The 18,491-nt window shown below is 59.5% G+C and overlaps 7 protein-coding genes across 7 annotated transcripts; 3 read left to right on the top strand and 4 right to left on the bottom strand.

Annotated features, from left to right (window-relative positions):
* Positions 1–1,558: 1,558 nt before the first annotated feature.
* Positions 1,559–3,297, top strand: BXZ73DRAFT_91480 (Dor1-domain-containing protein; the record flags this gene model as incomplete). The annotated part of the gene is made up of 5 exons (XM_048025989.1): positions 1,559–1,890; positions 1,930–1,972; positions 2,000–2,398; positions 2,420–2,957; positions 3,008–3,297. The coding sequence occupies 5 exons, from the start codon at positions 1,559–1,561 to the stop codon at positions 3,295–3,297; spliced, it is 1,602 nt and encodes a 533-aa protein (XP_047875225.1).
* A 789-nt stretch (positions 3,298–4,086) lies between these two features.
* On the bottom strand, positions 4,087–4,332 carry BXZ73DRAFT_12921 (uncharacterized protein; the record flags this gene model as incomplete). The annotated part of the gene is made up of 1 exon (XM_048017475.1): positions 4,087–4,332. A coding segment is annotated over one exon (246 nt), but the record flags the coding sequence as incomplete, so codon positions are not given.
* Positions 4,333–6,095: 1,763 nt separating this feature from the next.
* Positions 6,096–7,269, bottom strand: BXZ73DRAFT_51133 (uncharacterized protein; the record flags this gene model as incomplete). Its single annotated transcript, XM_048020565.1, has 5 exons — positions 6,096–6,185; positions 6,239–6,389; positions 6,442–6,862; positions 6,922–6,992; positions 7,043–7,269. 5 exons carry the CDS (start codon positions 7,267–7,269, stop codon positions 6,096–6,098), a joined length of 960 nt encoding a protein of 319 aa, XP_047875223.1.
* Positions 7,270–7,930: 661 nt separating this feature from the next.
* BXZ73DRAFT_91478 (uncharacterized protein) lies at positions 7,931–8,972 on the bottom strand (the record flags this gene model as incomplete). The annotated part of the gene is made up of 6 exons (XM_048025988.1): positions 7,931–8,021; positions 8,112–8,206; positions 8,257–8,492; positions 8,540–8,629; positions 8,683–8,781; positions 8,834–8,972. The coding sequence occupies 6 exons, from the start codon at positions 8,970–8,972 to the stop codon at positions 7,931–7,933; spliced, it is 750 nt and encodes a 249-aa protein (XP_047875222.1).
* Positions 8,973–9,272: 300 nt separating this feature from the next.
* On the top strand, positions 9,273–9,917 carry BXZ73DRAFT_91477 (rotamase-domain-containing protein; the record flags this gene model as incomplete). The annotated part of the gene is made up of 4 exons (XM_048025987.1): positions 9,273–9,275; positions 9,327–9,542; positions 9,597–9,752; positions 9,807–9,917. 4 exons carry the CDS (start codon positions 9,273–9,275, stop codon positions 9,915–9,917), a joined length of 486 nt encoding a protein of 161 aa, XP_047875221.1.
* Positions 9,918–10,249: 332 nt separating this feature from the next.
* BXZ73DRAFT_103961 (armadillo-type protein) lies at positions 10,250–16,405 on the top strand (the record flags this gene model as incomplete). Its single annotated transcript, XM_048015760.1, has 22 exons — positions 10,250–10,552; positions 10,605–10,658; positions 10,816–10,884; positions 10,950–11,095; positions 11,162–11,512; positions 11,575–11,728; positions 11,785–11,949; positions 12,776–12,847; positions 12,897–13,118; positions 13,199–13,426; positions 13,484–13,792; positions 13,852–13,950; positions 14,006–14,112; positions 14,169–14,323; positions 14,374–14,536; positions 14,585–15,140; positions 15,190–15,506; positions 15,559–15,779; positions 15,847–15,876; positions 15,938–16,059; positions 16,122–16,321; positions 16,381–16,405. The coding sequence occupies 22 exons, from the start codon at positions 10,250–10,252 to the stop codon at positions 16,403–16,405; spliced, it is 4,068 nt and encodes a 1,355-aa protein (XP_047875220.1).
* Positions 16,406–16,492: 87 nt separating this feature from the next.
* BXZ73DRAFT_103960 (uncharacterized protein) lies at positions 16,493–18,290 on the bottom strand (the record flags this gene model as incomplete). The annotated part of the gene is made up of 5 exons (XM_048015759.1): positions 16,493–16,505; positions 16,559–16,648; positions 16,693–17,079; positions 17,143–18,051; positions 18,106–18,290. The coding sequence occupies 5 exons, from the start codon at positions 18,288–18,290 to the stop codon at positions 16,493–16,495; spliced, it is 1,584 nt and encodes a 527-aa protein (XP_047875219.1).
* Between the last annotated feature and the right edge of the window lie 201 nt (positions 18,291–18,491).

The following is an 18,491-nucleotide window of genomic DNA, read 5'->3' as shown; positions in this document are numbered from 1 at the left end:
TAGCCAATGTACAACGGTGTTATCCACCTCCGTTTCCCATTGCGAGACTTGTTTCAGGCACCTACGCCGACATGTTGCTATGTGATCGGCAAAGCGCCATTGGTAACTCAGACACTTGGTGGCGCATGTCCTTTCACCACCGCAGTCGTCAATCTTACCCAAACGGTGTTTGGCGTTCTGGACCGGCATATAGACAGCGACCGTTCACCTTCCGTCCCCACTTTCGCGTGTCGACTGTCACCTCTCCTAGCCTCCCCCACCTCGTTTCCACCATGCCTCCCCAGCGCTCGGTGCGTCCCTGCCACATGTCCTCGCACCCCATGCTGACTCCTCCTATAGCGCCGCCTTCCGTCTGGTTCCTCCTTCTACGACCGGCGCGGCGCGATCCTGGAGACGGCGCGCTCCCGGAACCCGCGTTCGACCCTGCTCGCGCGGACACGGCGGACGCAGACACGTCCGACTCCGATTCCGGCGACGAGGGCTACACGCTCATCGCCTACGGCGAGCTCTCCTCCGACGCGCAGTTCACGCTCCCGCCGTCGGCCACGCAGACGATCAAGTACCGCTACCGCGCGTTCCGGCCGAAGGCGAAGCTCGCGCGCCTGGGAGCAAGAGCGCGCGCTCCCGCGCGCTCGCGGGGCTCAAGACGAGCAGCAGCGCGTACCGCGCGGGCACCAACGTCTGTCCCTTCCCCTCCCCTCGTGGGCGCGATAGATATAACGTGGCTCACCATATGCACAGGACGCGCTCGCGCAGCTGCTTAGCGGCATGGGCCGCGCCTCACCCAAGCGCGACTTCCAGGCGCTCATGGGCAAGTACCGTGAGTCCGCGGAGGGCTGGCGCGACACCGGCGCGGACACGTCCTCGTACCTTCGGGCATCGTCGTCGTCGTCTTGCAAGACCCCGATGCCGCTCCGCCGGACGGGCTCGGGCGCGCAGAGCCGCATCTTCTCTTCTAAGTGAGCGCCTGCACGGCTGAAGGCATCCGCACGCACGCACGCGCGAAAGCGTGAGTGTAGCATAGACTGTTTAACGCGATTGACATCAGATTCGGTATGCGTACTACATGCTCCATAATGCCCTTGAGGGCGCGCCGTCCCGGCGCTGTCACATTCCTTTGTAGTTTTCCCATCCTCGCGGTGCGCGTGCGCGCACCGCTGAGGCACCGTTATCACTGTATCCTACAGCGTCGAGATCGGTCCGATGTATCTCAAGGACAAGCTTAGTCTCGGGTACATACACCACATTTAGCGAGTAGAGGGCCTTTTCATCATCACGATCATCTTTGTATGCACAATTCATTGATGCTCCAGTGAAAGCGATCTCGAAACTCGTGACTTATGCAAATAAATTATGCCAAAAGCGAGGAGCTATAACTAGTAAGTAGTTGAGTGGCGAGCAGTGGGGAGTAGACACTTCGCGAAAATTCAGACCTCCGAAATGATGGGCGTCTGCACCGTGCACGTGCTAACCTGTCGCGCTTGTCCTGCCACCAACCCAGTGCCTAGCAGTGCCTGCTCCCCTCCTGCTCCTTCTGCTCCTCCTTCACACTGGCCGCATGTCCGACGATGATCTCCAAACACTTCCCGAGGTCCTCGCATCGACATCAAAAGACACACTGGCACCGTCATTGACATCGTCTGAAGCTGGCCCATACATCGCGCACCTCACCTCCCTCTCCCTCCAGGAACTTGAAGCAGAGCCCACAGAACTCGCCTCTTCCTCCGCACAGCTCACCAACGCACTCACGACCCTGTGCTACACCTCCTATCCGACTTTCCTCTCCCTACATGCTACCACCTCCACGCTCTCCTCGTCGCTCGATGCGCTCTCCTCATCCCTTTCCTCTCTCCTCGCCACCCTCCCGAACCTCGAGACGAGCGCAAGGACGTTCGCCTCAGACTCCCGCTCTCTCCTCTCCTCGCGGAGAAAAGCAGCTATGGTGCTCGAGAGCCACGATAAGTTGCATGATGTTCTCTCCATCCCCATGCTCCTCGAGACCTCGGTCCGCAACTACAACTACGCCGATGCGCTTCTCCTCGCCCAGCACGCGTCATCACTCGCCACCCGCTTCCCCTCCAACCCGCTCATCCTCTCCGTCAAGGCCGACTGCGATGCACGCATACACTCTATGCTCGCCCAGCTCCTCCGCGTCCTCCACGAACAGGCCAAGCTGCCCGCGCTGTTCCGCGCCGTTGGCTTCCTGCGCAAGATGGACGTCCTATCTGAGCCCGAGCTCGCACTCGCCTTCCTTTCAGGCCGCAGTCAGTACCTGGACGGGACGTTACGCGCGGTGGAGACGGAAAAGAAGGGGCTGGACGGAGACGCGAGCGCCGAACGGGAGCGGGAGAGCTACGCACGGTATCTCAAACGGTACGTCGACGCCTGGCGGGAGGGGGTCCACGACGTCGTCACCCAGTACACCACCATCTTCCTCGACCGCCCATCGGACAAGGACGCCCCCCTCCCCGAGCTGCACGCGCTCCTCACGACGTTCACAACGCTGCAAGTGCGCCGGCTGCTCGACCTGCTCGACGCGACGCTGCCGCTCGTCGCGGACCCGTCGCTTCTGGCGTCGCTGCTGACGCAGTTGACGTACTGCGCGACGTCGTTCGCGCGCGTCGGGATGGACTTCCGCGGCGCGCTGGGCCCGCTGTTCATCGCGGCCGTGCAGAAGGGCGTGACGCGCGAGCTCGAGGACGCGACGGACGCGTGGTGCCGCGCGATCGACCCCGACGACGCCTCGCACTCGGCCGCGCGTGCGAAGACGCGCGGGAAGCGGAAGATGTCGCAGCTGCTGCTCGGCCCCGGAAACCCCTCCCCTCCCCCACTGCCCTCGGATGCACAGCTGGGCGCGCTCGCGTCCGCGCCGCCCAACGCGCCGCCCAACGTGCTCGTCTCGTATCCGCCGCTCGCGATCTACACCAATGCGGTCCTCAGCGCGCTCAACGGACTGCGTCTCCTCGCCCCGACCGCGCTGCAACGGCCGCTCCTTGGGGCGCTCGAGCGGGTCTCGCTCACGGCGCCATCGCTCTCCTGGTTGCAGCGCGCACCGCGGCGGATGATCGAGCGACGGCGGAGGAGACGACAGGCGGGACTGGAGCCGAAGAGGCACGGAGGGAGGAGGCGGTGGTGAAGGCGGTGGGGACGATGTACGTCAACGTCTTTGTCCCATTCCTGCGGAGAGCGTTGGCGGAGGGCGTCTTCGGTGTGGTGCCGGGGGATGTGGGCGAGGATCTGGTGGGCGTATTGGGCGAGTGGGAGGAGCTGATAGGATATGGGAGTGCAAGGGAGTGATCGGATGCTACAGATTCCCCAATGCAAGTCGTCTTCCTTGTCGAGTTCCCCGATCTGAAGCGAAGCACCCACACAACGTCGTCTGCTCTCAGCAGCAGGTGAGTCTGTCCCAGTAATCTCATTTGCATCTTTAACAGATGTCCGAGCGAGCTCTGCACACATACGGTGGGCGCAGCTGCGGTCCTCATCCGCAAACGAGGAGGCCAGCCGAAGATCCTCCGCCTTCACCTCTGCCCCGTATCTGCACACCACATCGGCAATGCGAAGACCAGCGGAACGGTACTGGGTGCGCGCCTGGAGGCTGCGGAACGCGCTCTTCCCTCTTTCCGCTCCACCGCCCGGACAATCCGGTTGCGATCAAGGCTGCGGCCTCGCGCAAACCAAAGTCTGGCCATTGCCTCACAGACCACCTCCGCGCGGCACTGAAGAAGGCTGCAGAGAAGCATCTAACTGCGCGCCCCATCATACTCCGGTGGGTTGCCGGACATCTAGACAATGAACTCGCTGATGAACACGCCAAACGAGCCGCGGCCAGCACTTCAGCAGGACTAGTGCGCTCCCCCAAGCCACTGCCCACCAGTGCGCCGGTGTTGCGTACAGCCCATCGACCTTGTTCTCCCACCTCTGTGCATGCAACGCTCGTGCATGAGCTCAAGAGAGCACCGCAGTCACGGTCTCTCATTGCCACGTTCCGTACTAGTACATACCCCAATGCACGAACTCTCCCCGACGCTTCTTTGCCCTCATTGCCTCTGCCCCCATGCGGTCGTTCACCTTGGTGTCTCCATAGCCAACGCAGTTGACGGTAGTCTGCAAGTGTTTGAGAAGAGCACGCTGTTCCCTGAACAAGGCGGAGCATCCGCCCACCCTCCGCCGTCCGTTGCAATCGTCCACTTCGAGCTCGTCCGGATCGACAAAGTGCTCGCCCGCGTCCTCGAGCGGCACTCCCGCGCACACCCAGTTCATGGGCCGCTGGTGCGCCTCGATGTGCCGGGTCATCAGCGCCCTGCGTTCGCTCGTGTACCGGCATCGAGGCACCGAGCACTTGTGCATGGCCGTGCGGCCACGAAAGGGCGCGTGTCGCCTGGCCGTGCGCGCGCCACTGCCGGGGACGTGCGACGTGACCGGTGGCTTCGCGGTGGGGGGCGTTGAAGTGCCGCGTGGATGGGTAGGTTGACGGTGGTTTCCCGCTTCAGTGTGCCATGGAGGTGAAGCACAGTGTTGACTTTCCACGGAGCCCGAGTCCACCGGTCCCGGTCCGCCGACGTGGAAGAATGCGTGCTTGGGGAGGTGGCCTCGTACGGAGCTTGCTGCTCTCGTTCTTCGAACGCGGTACGCGTAGAGTCTTGTTTGGGGTATAGGGGATAGCCGAAGCGGCAGTACTCAATACTGGCAGTGGCTAGGCGTGGTTGCGGACACGCGGGCTTGCGGGGGACGAGAGAGAAAGGTAAATCTGGCTTTAGGACTGGTGGTCCCCACGAACGCGAGTCGGATCGGAGGCGGGAGCGGTTTTCAGTGACATCGTATGAGTGTGTCTGCTGTTCGCCGGAGGTAGACGGTGCGCTCAATCGTGTTGTTGTAACGTGTGTCCGCTCCACCATGCTTTTCTTTGAAAACACGGTGGCTCGTGCACAACGGACACTGCCTATAAAACGCGCAAGCTATTCATCAAGCGAGCGTTAGTAATGTTCAAACCCGAGACAATCTAGGCGGGACGTACTTGAAACAATTAAGGCGTAATCAGAGCAGGTTGGAATCTGCTGCCACTGAGCGTGAAATGTAGACGGCAGGGAGCGAGGGAGGAAGACTTCAACATTCAACTCCAGCGGTACACATGGCAACTGATAATGAACGTTTGAACGGCGGTCGGAGTTGGGCCACGTGTGCTTGGCGGCTACAATACTCCGAAGATACTTTGCCAGATGCGCCGCGCCGGAATAGGACCAAGACTGTCATGTTCCCCGTCACCGTTGAAGCTTGAAGCTTGAAAGTGAACAAGCGAGGCGGTGCGAGCGCTCACTCTGCGGGACGACTACTACAACGTCTGGCACAACCGCTCCTTTTCCGCGCTCAAAGATAAGTATCACTTCACGTCCCTGCAGAGTCTGCCAAGCAGTCTGGAACCCTTCTCAGACGTCGAAACCCTTATCGATTTCAGCGAAGAGTTTGGGCCAGTCCTCCTCCATGCGCGCACTCGAGCGGATGTCGGGGAAGGCGCAGGCAACGCTTGAAAACTCTAGGCGGCCCATCGGAAGGCACGGGTGTTGGTCATCGACTGCGTACACCTCAGCGGGGGGAGCGCAGAGAGCCTACGGCCGAACTCTGCAGCTTCCCAGAGCAAACTAGTACTTTGCCATACATTCTGTACTACATACTGCGAAGCATAGGCTCATGTTATATACGAACTCTCCCTTGCGCCTCCTTGGCCTTGGCCTTGTTTCCATGACGTCCCCTTTGCGAAAGCTCACATTCATATATAGCCAAAGCAGTTGACAATAGTTTGCAAAGAGTATAGCGAGAGTTTTAAAAAGCGAAGCATACACCCACCATCTTCCATCCCTCGAAACCCTGTTCGAGCAGCGCCCCCGAGCACACCCAGTTCGTGGGCCGCAGGTGCGGCTCCTGATCAGCATCAGTCGGGTGGGCATTGGTGAGCCCTGCTATCCTTTTCCCGTTGTCAAATCTGAGCGTGCCCACCAGGCGATGAATCGCAGTCTGACTTCACGTCTACAAGTCGAGAGTATTTTTCAGCATAGTCTGTATTACACATCTAGCCACGCCTTCCGTTTCTATAAGTTTCACGCTTTGGGGGCAGGGGGATCAAAGTCCTCGACCGTATGGTAGAATTCCTTCACCAGTCTTTTCTGCGCGTCGACACCCTTCTCAGTCTGTTCGATGATCTCAGAGCACGTTCCGCGAAAAACAAAGGGGACACACGCACTGGGCTATCTCCAATCGCACGGATGACGATGTACTTGCGGCCCCACAGGATCTCCTCGTCGACGTTGTTGTCCAAGGGCGCGCCGCGCTTGCCGGCGACGAGGCAGCCCGCCTCCTGCGCGATGACTGCGCCCGCGCACACGTCCCACGGCCTACGCCGCCCACTCAGCACCGCCGTCGACGAGCCGCGAGCGACGCACTCACCAGTACACGTCCAGCCCGCCCTGCGCGACCATGCCGTAGTTGAGCGCGGCGCTGCCCAGGCTCCGCAGCGAGTGCGCCATCTTGCCCCCCACGACGCCCCCCGCGGGGTCCCCGCCCAGGCGCACGAAGCTCGCCGCCTTCTTCTCCATCAGCGCCGCGCTGCGGTCGGACCCCCACTCGACGCCGATCAGCGCGCCCTGGAGGTTGGGGAGCGGACGGGGCGCGCTGAGCGGGAGCCGCGCGGGCGCGAGGGCGGGGCGCGTGGCGGGGCGCGCAAGGAACGCGCCATGGCCGCGGAGGCCGGTGTAGAGCTCGTCGAGGAATGGGTTGTAGAGCACGCCGAGCACGGGGCGCTTGCCGAGGACGAGGCCGAGGGAGATGCAGACGTGCGGGAAGCCGTGCACGAAGTTCGTCGTGCCGTCTGCGTGAGGAGCGGTTGGGTTCGGACGCGCACGGGACCAGGCGGGCTGAGGGGCTCACCGATGGGGTCGACACAGAAGGTGGGCTCGTCGGTCACCGGCGCGCGCACGCTCGAGGTCTCTTCCCCGATGCTTGTGTGTATCGTTGTAGTATCGCCGGCGAGCGGGAGGCTGGGACTCACAACTTGAAGCTGGGGTAGCGCGCCTTGATCTCGGCGACGACGAGCTCCTCGACGCGGCGGTCATATTCGGTGACGAAGTCGACCGCGTTCTTCTTCTCGTCGACCGCGCCCGTGGCGCAGATGACCGCCGAACCCTCGAGGATGAGTTCGCCAGCCTTGCGCGCAAGCGCAACGGTGAACGCGAGCACCTCCTGGAGCTCGACGTCGGTAAACGCGGGGGTGGACATATTGAGCTGTAAAGAAGAGAGTGGAGCCGTTGGATGAGCGGTCGGGTTTATGTAGAAGACCAGGAGCGCATAGCGCGGGCGTCGTGGCGCATGTTGGTAGCGGCATCTGAATCGATGGGCGCGGCGCCACCTTGTCCCACCCCAAATCGCCCGCACTTTCTCGCGGTATGAAAGAGGTGGACAAATCAATTATACGCAAGTATTGTATGTCCAGACACAACCATCCCATCGTCAAGCAACCGCAATAGACTCGGGGGAGGAGGAACGTCCGAGATGGGAGGAGAGACAGGCGGCACGGTGAGCTTCGTCTCCGCTGAAGCTCCATGGGCGGTGGATTTTGGTGTGGGCTGCTCCTCGCATTTCGGCTCGGTCCCAGCAACTTCAGTAGGGGTGCGCGCTGCCCGTTGCGACTTTCGATGACCTTACGATCTCCGCAAACTCGTGCTCACCGGTCCACGGAGCCGCAATGCTTGCAACATCGTCAAGCACTTGGCGCGGGTGATGATCTCGCGTACTTTCTTGAGCTCGCTGGCCGGCCGTTTATCATGCTTGCCCTTGAACATATTCGCACAAAACTTCGTAAGCGACCAATGGTTGTCGATGTACTTGCACTGTAACAGGGGATGCATCTTCAGACGCGGCTCGAAACAATAAATGGTACTCACAGACGGAAGTAAGCGGGGACAAAATTGGAAGGGATATCCGTCAAAGGTGTGGGGAGAAACATGTCGGGTTCGCTTCCGCCGCGGTCGCTATCATGACCGAATGGGCTCCTGGATGGCACATCAAGACGCATATACGCAGTTCCCGCATGAAGCGGACGCACCTGTGACTCCCCTCACCCGTTCGCGTCCTGGTATCCCTGGCAATCCCCATTCGCAATGACCGCAATGCCTTTCCCCATCCCTTCCACGAACTCGACAATCTCCCTCAGCCGCTCGATGTCGCCGGCTCCCGCATGCGTTGGTTCCGAGTTCGGCAGTGGACGGTGAGCGCCGTTATGCCGGTGTTGACGATGCGCTCAACGAGCTTGAGTGTGTCCTCCTGGTTCGGCAAGAGTCTGATTTTGGCGGAAATTGCGATCTCTGGTGGCATTGCCTCGCGTAGCGCGGTCAGGATGGAACATAAAAGGTCCGGGGTGGAGAGGAGAGCGGCACCCATGCCCGAGTGCGTTGAGAACGGTTTCGGACAGCCGCAGTTGAGGTCGATTCCGGAACGTCTTGCTGTACCATCTTCGCGGCTTGCACAGCCAATTCGGGGTCGGCTGAACCGATCTGGTAGATGAGGAAGGGCTTCTCGATGGGGTGCGTCGTGAAGATCGCGCGGGACACGCCATTGTACGACACGATGCCGGTGACGGCTGAGCGATACCGTCATGAGGGTGGAAAGCGGGGTTCTGAAGACAGGACTCACGATCTACTTCGCGGGTGGCATGGAGGATGGCCTTGTCGACAGTTTCGGGCCCCCAGACGAGCTTCGCGCCATGCTTGAGAGCGAAAAGTCGGGTTGGCACTACATGCATGAGTTAGTGGCTTCCAACCGATGCCGTGAGCTGAAAACTCACATGCGCCCGACCTGACCATTGGTGCTAACATCACCCCATCCTTGTAATCATCCGCCGTCAGAGGAGCATACTCGAGTCTTCGCTTTTTCGAGATCCGGGGCGAAGAGTCAGGAGAAGACGAGAGCGAGCGGCGAGACATACTGGCGAAACAGTATTGTGCTGGACGCGATGGCAACGATGGTGGTCGGTGTTTGAAGCAAAGCCGGAGCAAGAGGGCCATACAGAAAGTCGAGGAGGACAACCCGCCCAAAATGGCAGAAAGTAGCGGAGGAAATCGTAGGCGCCTACTCTCTGGAACTGGCGGCTGCTCGGGCCGGGAGCTTGTTGGGCGCTTGAAACGCGTCATGCGTGATCGCAGTTGATGATCTCGTTCCTATGCGCCTTTGCCAAGCTCCACCACCACCACGTCTGCCTCCTCCACCAAGATCATCTTTCAAACATGGTGAGCCTTAGAGATGTCGTGTAGAATGACTGAGCTTATTTTCCATTGCAGTCGGGCTGGGAAGTTCGGATGTCCACCTCGCGCGGTCAGGCGTACTTCTTCAACCCGGAGACACGGGAGTCGACGTGGGACGCTCCCGAGGGATTGAATGAGGACCAGATAAAGACTCTCCCAGGTGCGCAGTACCTCAACCGCCCCGCCCAGGTGCGCGCGAGCCACCTCCTCGTCAAGCACTCGGGCAGCCGTCGGCCAAGCAGCTGGAAAGAGGCGAGTGTTCCCCTTCCACTCTGAAAGCAACATCCCTGAGCTCCTGCATCTTAGCCCAATATTGTTCGTTCGAAGGAGGAAGCGATCGAGATCCTCAAAGGTTACGCCTCTGAGATCAACGGTTCTCCCGAGACGTTCGCGGAGCTGGCTTCGCAGCACAGCGACTGCAGCTCGCACGCGCAAGGTGGCGACTTGGGCTTCTTTAAACCTGTGAGCTCTGTAATTGCAGCCCGAAGTTGGACCCTAACGAATTCTCGCTTTCAGGGTCAGATGCAGAAGCCTTTCGAGGACGCAACCTACGCGCTCAACGTCGGTCAAATCAGTGACATCATCAGCACCGACAGCGGTGTCCATCTCATCCTGCGCACTGCTTAAGTGGTTCGGCATGCGAGGTTTGGCAGAATTGGAGAAGTTAGAACGACAAATACTTAGCGAAGAGATTCCTCAGCTGTACGGCATACAGATCATTTCTCGCTGTACGGGCATTTTTCCCATTCGACAGTGGAATAGATACGGTGCTGTTGAAATGATCATCCAACGTGACCCTCTTCGAGTCCAAGGTTGAGAACAGGCACTCCTTAGCGCTTAGCACATGCACACTGGTATAGATGTTTCACTTTTTGTGTTCGTGAGAGGTAATAAATAGCAAGAGTGGAGTTTGGCGCTGGCCGGGACTCGGCTTACTACCATCGCCGTCTCAAGATCTCATGGCTCTCACCCTGCTCGACCTGTCCAACCTCCACACGCTCGCTTCCCCTCAGCTCATCTGGACCCTTTCGCTGCTCTTGCTTTCTGCCACTGGGGTCTTCACATTCGCTAGAAGCTCGATATGGTTCTCTGGCGCTCCCAATAAGGCTTCTGCTCCCACACGTCCCGTGGGTCTTCGCAAGCATAATCTCGGCCAGCCTAGGCCTGGCGTCGCGAACGCGTACACCATGGAGCGCGAGTTGACCGTGCCGTTTCCTATCGGCGAGGTGCGGGTGTCTAGTCTGCTTGTTCATCCCATCAAGGTGCGTCGCAGGTCGTCTGCGGACTCGATGTGCGGCTCATTGCGGTCTCTAGAGCTGCCGGGGTACGCTGGTGGCGGAGGCTCGCTATGGTCCTGAAGGGCTTGAGGTACGTGCCGACTTTTTCGGTTTCCGCTGCACACCAGGCACCAATTCAGCCACGCACGTCATCGCACGAACATCGCGACGTACGACCAGATAGCAACGCGTGTTCCGTCGTGTGTTCTTCAGCCAGATGCTAATCGGTCTCTATGTGTCCTCCTTAGAACGATAGGAAATGGTGCATTATACAGGCCTCATCAAACGAGATCATCACCGCGCGGGATACACCCAATGTACGTGCTTCACCACTCAACACATTCCACTAGCCAGCTTATGCTCGTCGCGCCTCGTGCAACAGATGGTGCTCATTACCCCGCACATAGAGATCAACGCCACTTCGCCGTATGGAGGAAAGCTAGTTGTCTCCTTCCCCGAAGATTCGGGATGTGAAACCTTCTCGGTCCCTCTGAACGTGACACAAGATATTATCGATACCTGGCCTATGTGAGTCCTCTTCCCGCGTAACTTCTGCGAAGTGTAGTCTGAGTCCTGCATCCATTTGATTCGCAGCGTGGAAGAGTGCACGGTTCATGGATTCATCATTCAAGGCATCATATGTTCCTCCATAGACGACAAACCCAGGCGCACGCCATCCGAGATTCTCTCGCAATACTTTAAGAAGCCGGTGCACCTCGTCATGAAGGGACCCAAACGGCGGCGGTGCCCGCCGACTACTGCGTTCCCGGACCTTGACGAGTCCTCCCTCTTCCAGGACGCCTACCCGTTCCTTGTCGCTAGTGAAGAGAGCCTGGAGGAAGTGACCCGCGTCGTACAGTCTTTCGCGCAGGACACGAGCCCGGAAGCTCGCATCGGTGGACTCGACCGCGGTCGGTGGAGCTCTGGGATGGTCCCGATGGAGAGGTACGTAGAGGACCCGCCCGATTCGAGCCGGTAAGCTCACTCTGTGGTCGTTAAACCCACAGGTTCAGACCGAACATCGTCCTCAAGGGCTCCGGAGTTCCCTTTGCGGAGGACATGTGGCGACGGATCGTGCTCCGACCTTCCCAGCCCAGCAAAAGCACTGGCACGGACGAGGCGCGCACATTCACGCTCGTTTCCAAATGCACGCGGTGTCTAGTGCGTCTTTCCGCCTGGTCTGTACCTTCTCACTGTACTGATGCCAGCTCGCCCAGTTACCCAATGTTGACCCCTCGACGGGCATGCGTGATGCTGCAGTGCCATACAAAGTACTGCTGAAGTTCCGGCGCAAAGATCCCACGAAAAATACGAAGTCGTGCTTCGGGTGTAATGCCATCGTTGGAGACCAAGGTATCATCCGTGTTGGAGACCGCATGGAGGTCAGGGAATGGGTTGGGGGAACCGGGGTATGATTATGACGAATGTGCATCTAATAATAATCCAAAGTAGCGACCGAACACTGTATTAGATGTTGTTTCATCGAGAATATAGACACCACCTCTTGCTTTTAGAACGTTTCACTGATGGTGGGCTAACATGGACGGACTTGCCTGGGGGCAATCGCACGCAATTGTGGCCGTGTGACGGAATCGCGTGACGGAACGCGTTGAGAACGCGTTTTTGCGTGACGTTGTGACGCAACGCTCTGGTGGCCGCGAGATGCGATGAAGAAGGCTTGTCTCCGGACTTGCACTATGGCTTCCTCTGAGATCGCCCAATGTTTATCCTCCACTCTTTCCTCTGACCCTAATGCGCGTATCTCCGCGGAACTGAAGCTCAGTCAGCTTCTCAATGCACCAGGCTCGTCCCTCCGCCACAGTTCATCTAACGCGTCGAAACTCATCCCAAGACGCGTCGTACAGAGGCGGCCATCGCTATATCGCAACTCATACTCGCCGCGGATGCAGAGCTGTCGCTTCGCCAGATGAGTGATACGCGTATCTGGCATATTGAACGTTGCTTGATGGCCCGTCTGCTCTAGCACTCAGCAGCAATTATTCTCAGGAAGTATGTCACGGAGCATTGGTCCCCCTACTTTTCTCAATTCAAAGGAGGCGCACCCCCACCGGAGGTATGTGTGATCTGTTTTTCAGCGCATTTATGCTTCGCAACTGCAAATCATTCGCATTCGCATCCCGTGCTCTCCACACACCACCCCGTGGCCTGAATATATGCGCGGGTAGTCGCTGAATATGTTTTGAGCAGGCGAAGACACAGATCCGGCAAGCGGTCTTCCAAGGACTTTCCGATCCCCTTCGCAAGATTCGCTCACTTTGCGTGCGTGTTTCTTCTTAAGTGCTTGTTGAGCCATGCTGAGTCCCTGCAGGCCCGAGTCCTCTCTTCGATAGCAAATTGCGACTGGCCAGATGAATACCCCGACCTACTCACTTCGCTCTTGAACCTGCTGTCTTCTGGATCTTCCGACTCCGTCCATGGTGCTATGCAGCTGTTCACGGAGTTCATCAAGGCGGATTTGACAGAAGATCAGATCTTACCCGTCCTCAGGCAACTACTCCCCGTGCTCCTCAACATTCTCGGTGCACCACAAGTGAGTTCTTCACCTAATCTGCATACTACGCACCCCCTCAACATACAAACCCCATCCCTACCCTTTTCGTGCAATCATAGCAACATTCTCCCTTGACGCGCGCACGAACTTTGGATGTCTTCCGCCAATGCGTCGAGGCGCTTTACATGGTCAAGAATCAGTACCCAGACGCGGTCAAGGAAGCGGTCAGCTCGGTCCTGCCGGTCTGGCTTGACGCGTTCAGGACCCTCCTCAACTCCGATCCACGGGCCGACGTCGAGAACACGCCGAATTGGGACGGTCTCGCGATACGTATCCAAGTGTTCAAAGTAGGAGATGCTTCGCCTTCTTAGTATGTTGCGCAGGATCTAATCTGGCTCCGTTAGTCACTAGACACTATCCATACCTCTTTCCCTCGGGCCCTCACTCCTTACTTGAAGGATCTCCTCGACGCGGCTCTCGTCCACCTCTCCGTCCTTTTCCCCACCTTCTCTCGCTGCTACCTGCAATCGGGAGCTGCAGTCCCCGCGTCGAGCGAAGACGAGACCATCGAGCTTACACACTTGGTTTGCCCAATGCTTGATTTCGTTAACCGTGCTGCTCGATCCGGGAGAGCGACAGACTGGTTCGAAGGCGACAACCTGTCAAACCTCGTCGGCGGCGTGTTCAGCTGGGTGCAGATGACGAAGGACGACGTAAGATCTTCATACGATTCGTATCTCCGGATAATTGGACTCAGACTTGACGCCTGCAGGAGGAGGAATGGGCCAACAATGCGAACGCATTCGTTGCCCAGGACTCTGACGAGACTCTGGCGTACAGCGTTCGCATGGCCGGTTTTGAACTACTCTCCGTCAGTCGCGGAACCTCATTGCGTTGTCTTTACCCTGACATAAAACTTGTCTCAGTCATTGGTCGGCCGGAGAGCTGCTGCTGCTGTCTCCGCTTTCCAGTCTACCATTCAACGCGTAGTTGGAGAGGCAGAGCAAACGCGGAACGCCGGAAGTCAGGAATGGTATGATCTACATGGCAACCCAAGCTTCAGCTGAAACTGACTAGGCTGTGGCCTAGGTGGCGCACGTTGGAAGCGGCACTTGCCGCCATTGGAGCGCAAGCAGAAGACGTGCTCGAGGCACTCGACGACGAGCGGCTAGCTGAGCGGGAGAAGCCCATCGACATCGAGTCTCTTCTGACGAACGTTGTTCCGAGCTTCCTCGTGCTCTCGCGTACGTTTCACTTGTCGGATGCAGGGCTCACATATTGACGGTGGCTCCAGAGTTCCCCTTCCTCCAGGGTCGGGCTTTCGTCTTTGCGAGCCAGTACGCGAGGTTGTTGCCTCCGCAGTACGCGGCTCAATACCTCGATGCTGCGGTGCAAGTCCTGGAATCTGCAGAAGCCGGCGTGCCTGTCAAGGTTTCCGCTGTCAAGGCTATCCACAAGTCCGTTCTTTGCTGTGATGTGTCGCGCCTGTTCTGACTGTTTTGCAGTTTCTGCCAAAACATCGACGACGCCGTGTCGGTTCACATGGCAGCACGTATCGCCAAAGACATCGGGCCGTTCCTTGCAGTCACATCGGAGGACACACTCACGCTGGTCTTGGAAACGCTCGCTGTCGTGGTGCAGATTGACGATGGCAAGTGGATCACCAAGGATCTCGCGCAAGCCCTCGTTGCTGCGGTTCTGGATGTCTGGATGAAGAACAATAAAGGCAAGTCACGACGTGCCCTGGCCAAGAATGGAACCCTAATGTTTCAACTAGATCCAATTTTCGTCTCCATCTTGACCGACGTGCTGGGCTCGTTGGCCAGTTCCCCCGCTCCTGGTATATACCAAACTGTGGTTCAACAAGCGCTCCCCGCTCTGTGTAATGCGATCGCGAGCTCGGCGACGGAGAACTCATGGATCTCAAGTGCTGCTATCGAGCTCATTACTAGTCTCGTTGAGGGTGCGTCTGACGGCGCGCTCGGCGAAGGCTTCTTCGCTACGCTTGCGCCTAGCCTCTTCGGATGTCTCGCGGCGACAGAGGACCGAGACTGCATCCAGGTGCGTCACTAGCTAGCTGGTCAAGGTCGAGACCTAACGCCGTTTATAGAACGGCATCGTTTGTCTCACCTTGATCACCCGCAAAGACATCCAGCAGATCGTCTCGTGGTCTGACGCCACCACCAGCCAGTCCGGCCTGGACATGGTTCTTCAAGTAATCGCGAAGCAACTGCAGAGCGAGGACGAGTCCGGAGGCCTCGTCATCGGGGACCTGATCATTCACCTTTTGCGCCGTGCGGGCGAATCCGTCCTGCCTGTCCTCCCGCAACTGCTCGAGGCGATGGTCCGACGGATGCGCACAGCGAAGACTGCCACGTTCCTCCAGGTGCGAATCACTTTCATAACCCGAGCGCACGCACCCTCATCGTTTGCCGACCAGAGCTTGATTATCCCCTTCACGTTCCTAATCCACAACCAGCGGGATACCGTCTGAGCTCCTCGAGAACATGTCCGTCGACGGCACGCCCGCACTCGAGGTGTTCGTTCGCACGTGGTGCGAGAACGCCGAGACGTTCCAGGGCTACTGGCCGCCGCGCATCAGCACGCTCGCGCTCTGCGCGTGCTTCGCGAACGCGCGCCCCAGCCTTCAAGGTATCATCGTGAAGGGCGACATCATCGTCAAGCCCGAGACAAAAAACGGTGAGTCTCTTCCCTTGGATGCGACTGCGGCGCTGAAGGGTGGCCTGGCGATGTGATATGATGACAGTGATCATGACGCGCTCGCGGACCAAGCAAAGTACGCGCTTGCGCACGGGTCTCGTGTGCGCCGGGGCAGATGCTGATCTTGCATATCGCAGTTCCGACGGAGTTCACCTCCGTGCCGTTCCCCGTCAAGGCGATCAAGCTCCTGCTCCGCGAGCTTCAGACCGGCGGCGAGGCGCCCCATGGGCTTCGACACCGCCGACGTGGACGAAGTCGAGTCAGACGATGGGGTGCGTTTTGCCACCTCCCTCCTCTACGCCGTCTCACGAGGAACAACAGGACGAGGAATGGACGGCAGAGGAGAAGCTGTACCAGGGCTTCAAGGCGGACGAGTTCGCGCTCCTCTCGGACATGCTCGGTCCGCGCGGCGCCGCGTTCGACAACGACGACGCGCTGGACGTCCACGACGACGAGGACCTCAAGGCAGACCCGGTGTCGACGATGGACATGCGCGCGCACCTGCTCGGCTTCCTCCGCGAGTGCGCGCAGCGCGGCACGGGTGGCTTGAGCCGTCGCGGGCCAGCTCAACCCGGAGGAGGTCGGGGTGCTGCAGAAGGTGGTGAGCGCACAGTAGGATGTCAAAAGATAGATGCGCGTGTGCGGTGCGCCACTCTGTTGTACATATATTGGGATATTGGTATTACGACTATTCACGACCGTACACTATGTTCCGAGGGTATGAAGACAAGACAAGACGCGTTCTAAACAACACGGACACAAGCACGCCGCTGCGGCGCTCAGAACCCTCCTTGCCCAGATCCCACTCCCGCACCGCGCCCCGCTTCTTGTACTTGATGTCCAGCGCGCTGGTCTCCCCCTCCTTCGCCTTCTCCTTCGTGCCCCCCCCCACTTCTCCAGCGCCTTCTTGTCCTCCTTGTCCTGCCGCCGCATGCGGATGATCTCGAGCATCGCGTCCCACCCCGCGAACTCCGCGTCCGAGATTAGGCCCGTCGCGGGGATCGTCGGCACGGACAGCGGCTCGACGTCCAACCGCGGGTCGTACGACTCCTCGAAGTACCGGTCCATCTTCGACGGCAGGCTCGCCCCGGGCGCAGACGCGGGCTCAGGCCCGACAGAGGAAGAGCGCGAGCTGGAGCGGGTGCGGGACGAGGACGACCCGGGCTGGGGCGCGCGGCGGGGGCGTGTGCGAGGGGGCGTGCCCGACCGAGAGCGGAGACGGGGAGGCGAGGGCGAGGGAGTGCGACGGCGGCTGTGGTGGGACCGCGAGGGCGTGTGTCTGCGTGGGGAGCAAGAGCGCGTCCGGGCTCGCGAACGCGAACGCGAAGGGGGGCGGCCGCACGCCGACGCGGGCGACGGCGCACGATCTGTGGCCTTGCCCTTCATCTTGCGCTCCAGAGCGGCTTTGAGCTCGTCTTCCCGCACGGACACGGCCTCCGTCGACGGCGTGCCCGTAGAGGACGAGTCTCTATGCCGCCTAGTATCGCCGTCTTTCTCCCTGTCTTGGTCTTTGCGAGGTGAACGGGACCGACGCCTGTGCCGAGCAGCCCTAAGCTCGTCTTCCCGCACGGACGTGGCCTCCGCGTGCTCCAAGGACGGCGTGCCCGAAGACCGATGTGGAGAGGAGGTGCGAGACTTGGACCGTGGACGGGACCGTGTGGACGGTCTAACGTCGTCGTCGTAGGAGGGAGAGCGTCGCTCTGAGGGGGAGGGGGTATGGTGGCGTGTGCGATGTTTCCGGCGGTGGCGTTCGTCGTCGACATCGTCGGGAGACCGACTTCGTTTCCTGTCTCGCCGGTGCCTCCTGTGCTCCTCATAGTCTTCGTGCACTTCGCGTCTTGAATGTCGCCGAGGGCTCCTGGAGCGCGAGGACCGCCTCGAGCCTCTATGCCGCCTGCTGTCGGTGTCTTTCTCCCTGTCTTGGTCTTTGCGAGGTGAACGGGACCGATGATTGTGCCGTCTCTTCCGGTCGTCATCACGGTCGTCCCTTTCCCAGCTCTTCTTTCCCCGCTTGCGGCCCCAGTTGTCCGCCCCGTCATCACGGTCCCGCTTCCGCCGTCGCAACCGCTCCGCTTCCACCGCCTCCTCCGCCCGTGCTCGACGCTCTCGACGCTCCTGCTCCTCGCGCTCTTTCCTGGCTTCCAAGGCAGCGTCGGCCTGGGCGCGGAGGATGCTCTTGTTGTGGTCGTCTGTGTTCCGGATGATGGAAGACAGGAAACGCTTGTTCGTCCTGGGCGCACTGTTGTCCATCCTGAGGGATTTATGAGAATCACGACAAAGGTCCCTTCATGATATGGTCACGTACGAGCGGGCGAGATATGCTTTGATGCCATCCTTCCCGTACCGCTGGGCCTTCTGCTTCGCCTCTTTGAGGATGAGCTCGGCGACATGGCGGTCGAGGTCATCGTCGGTCACGGTGGGTTGAAGCGAGGTGCCCATCTGGGCCCGAACGAGGGTGGAAACGACGGAGGAAAGGGTGGACTTGGACATCGGTGTCCTCAGATAGTCGGAGTCCAGTGGAGAGCCCAATGTTGTTGCAGCCACCAAGTAGCCACCAGCGGGCAGCGCAGTATTTGCCTGTGTTGTGATTGTGGCATCGCAACGCTCATGGCAATGTACCGGCGGGCGCGTCCAACTTCCGTGATGACGTCGTTCGCGATGAGCGAACCTATTCCTATCGCACACTATCAA

This window comes from Epithele typhae, assembly GCF_022376455.1.
Source record: "Epithele typhae strain CBS 203.58 chromosome Unknown BXZ73scaffold_46, whole genome shotgun sequence".
NCBI classification, from domain to species: Eukaryota; Fungi; Basidiomycota; class Agaricomycetes; order Polyporales; family Epitheliaceae; genus Epithele; species Epithele typhae.
Note: the sequence above shows the minus strand (reverse complement) of the source record. Positions and strands in the feature narration are given on the sequence as shown.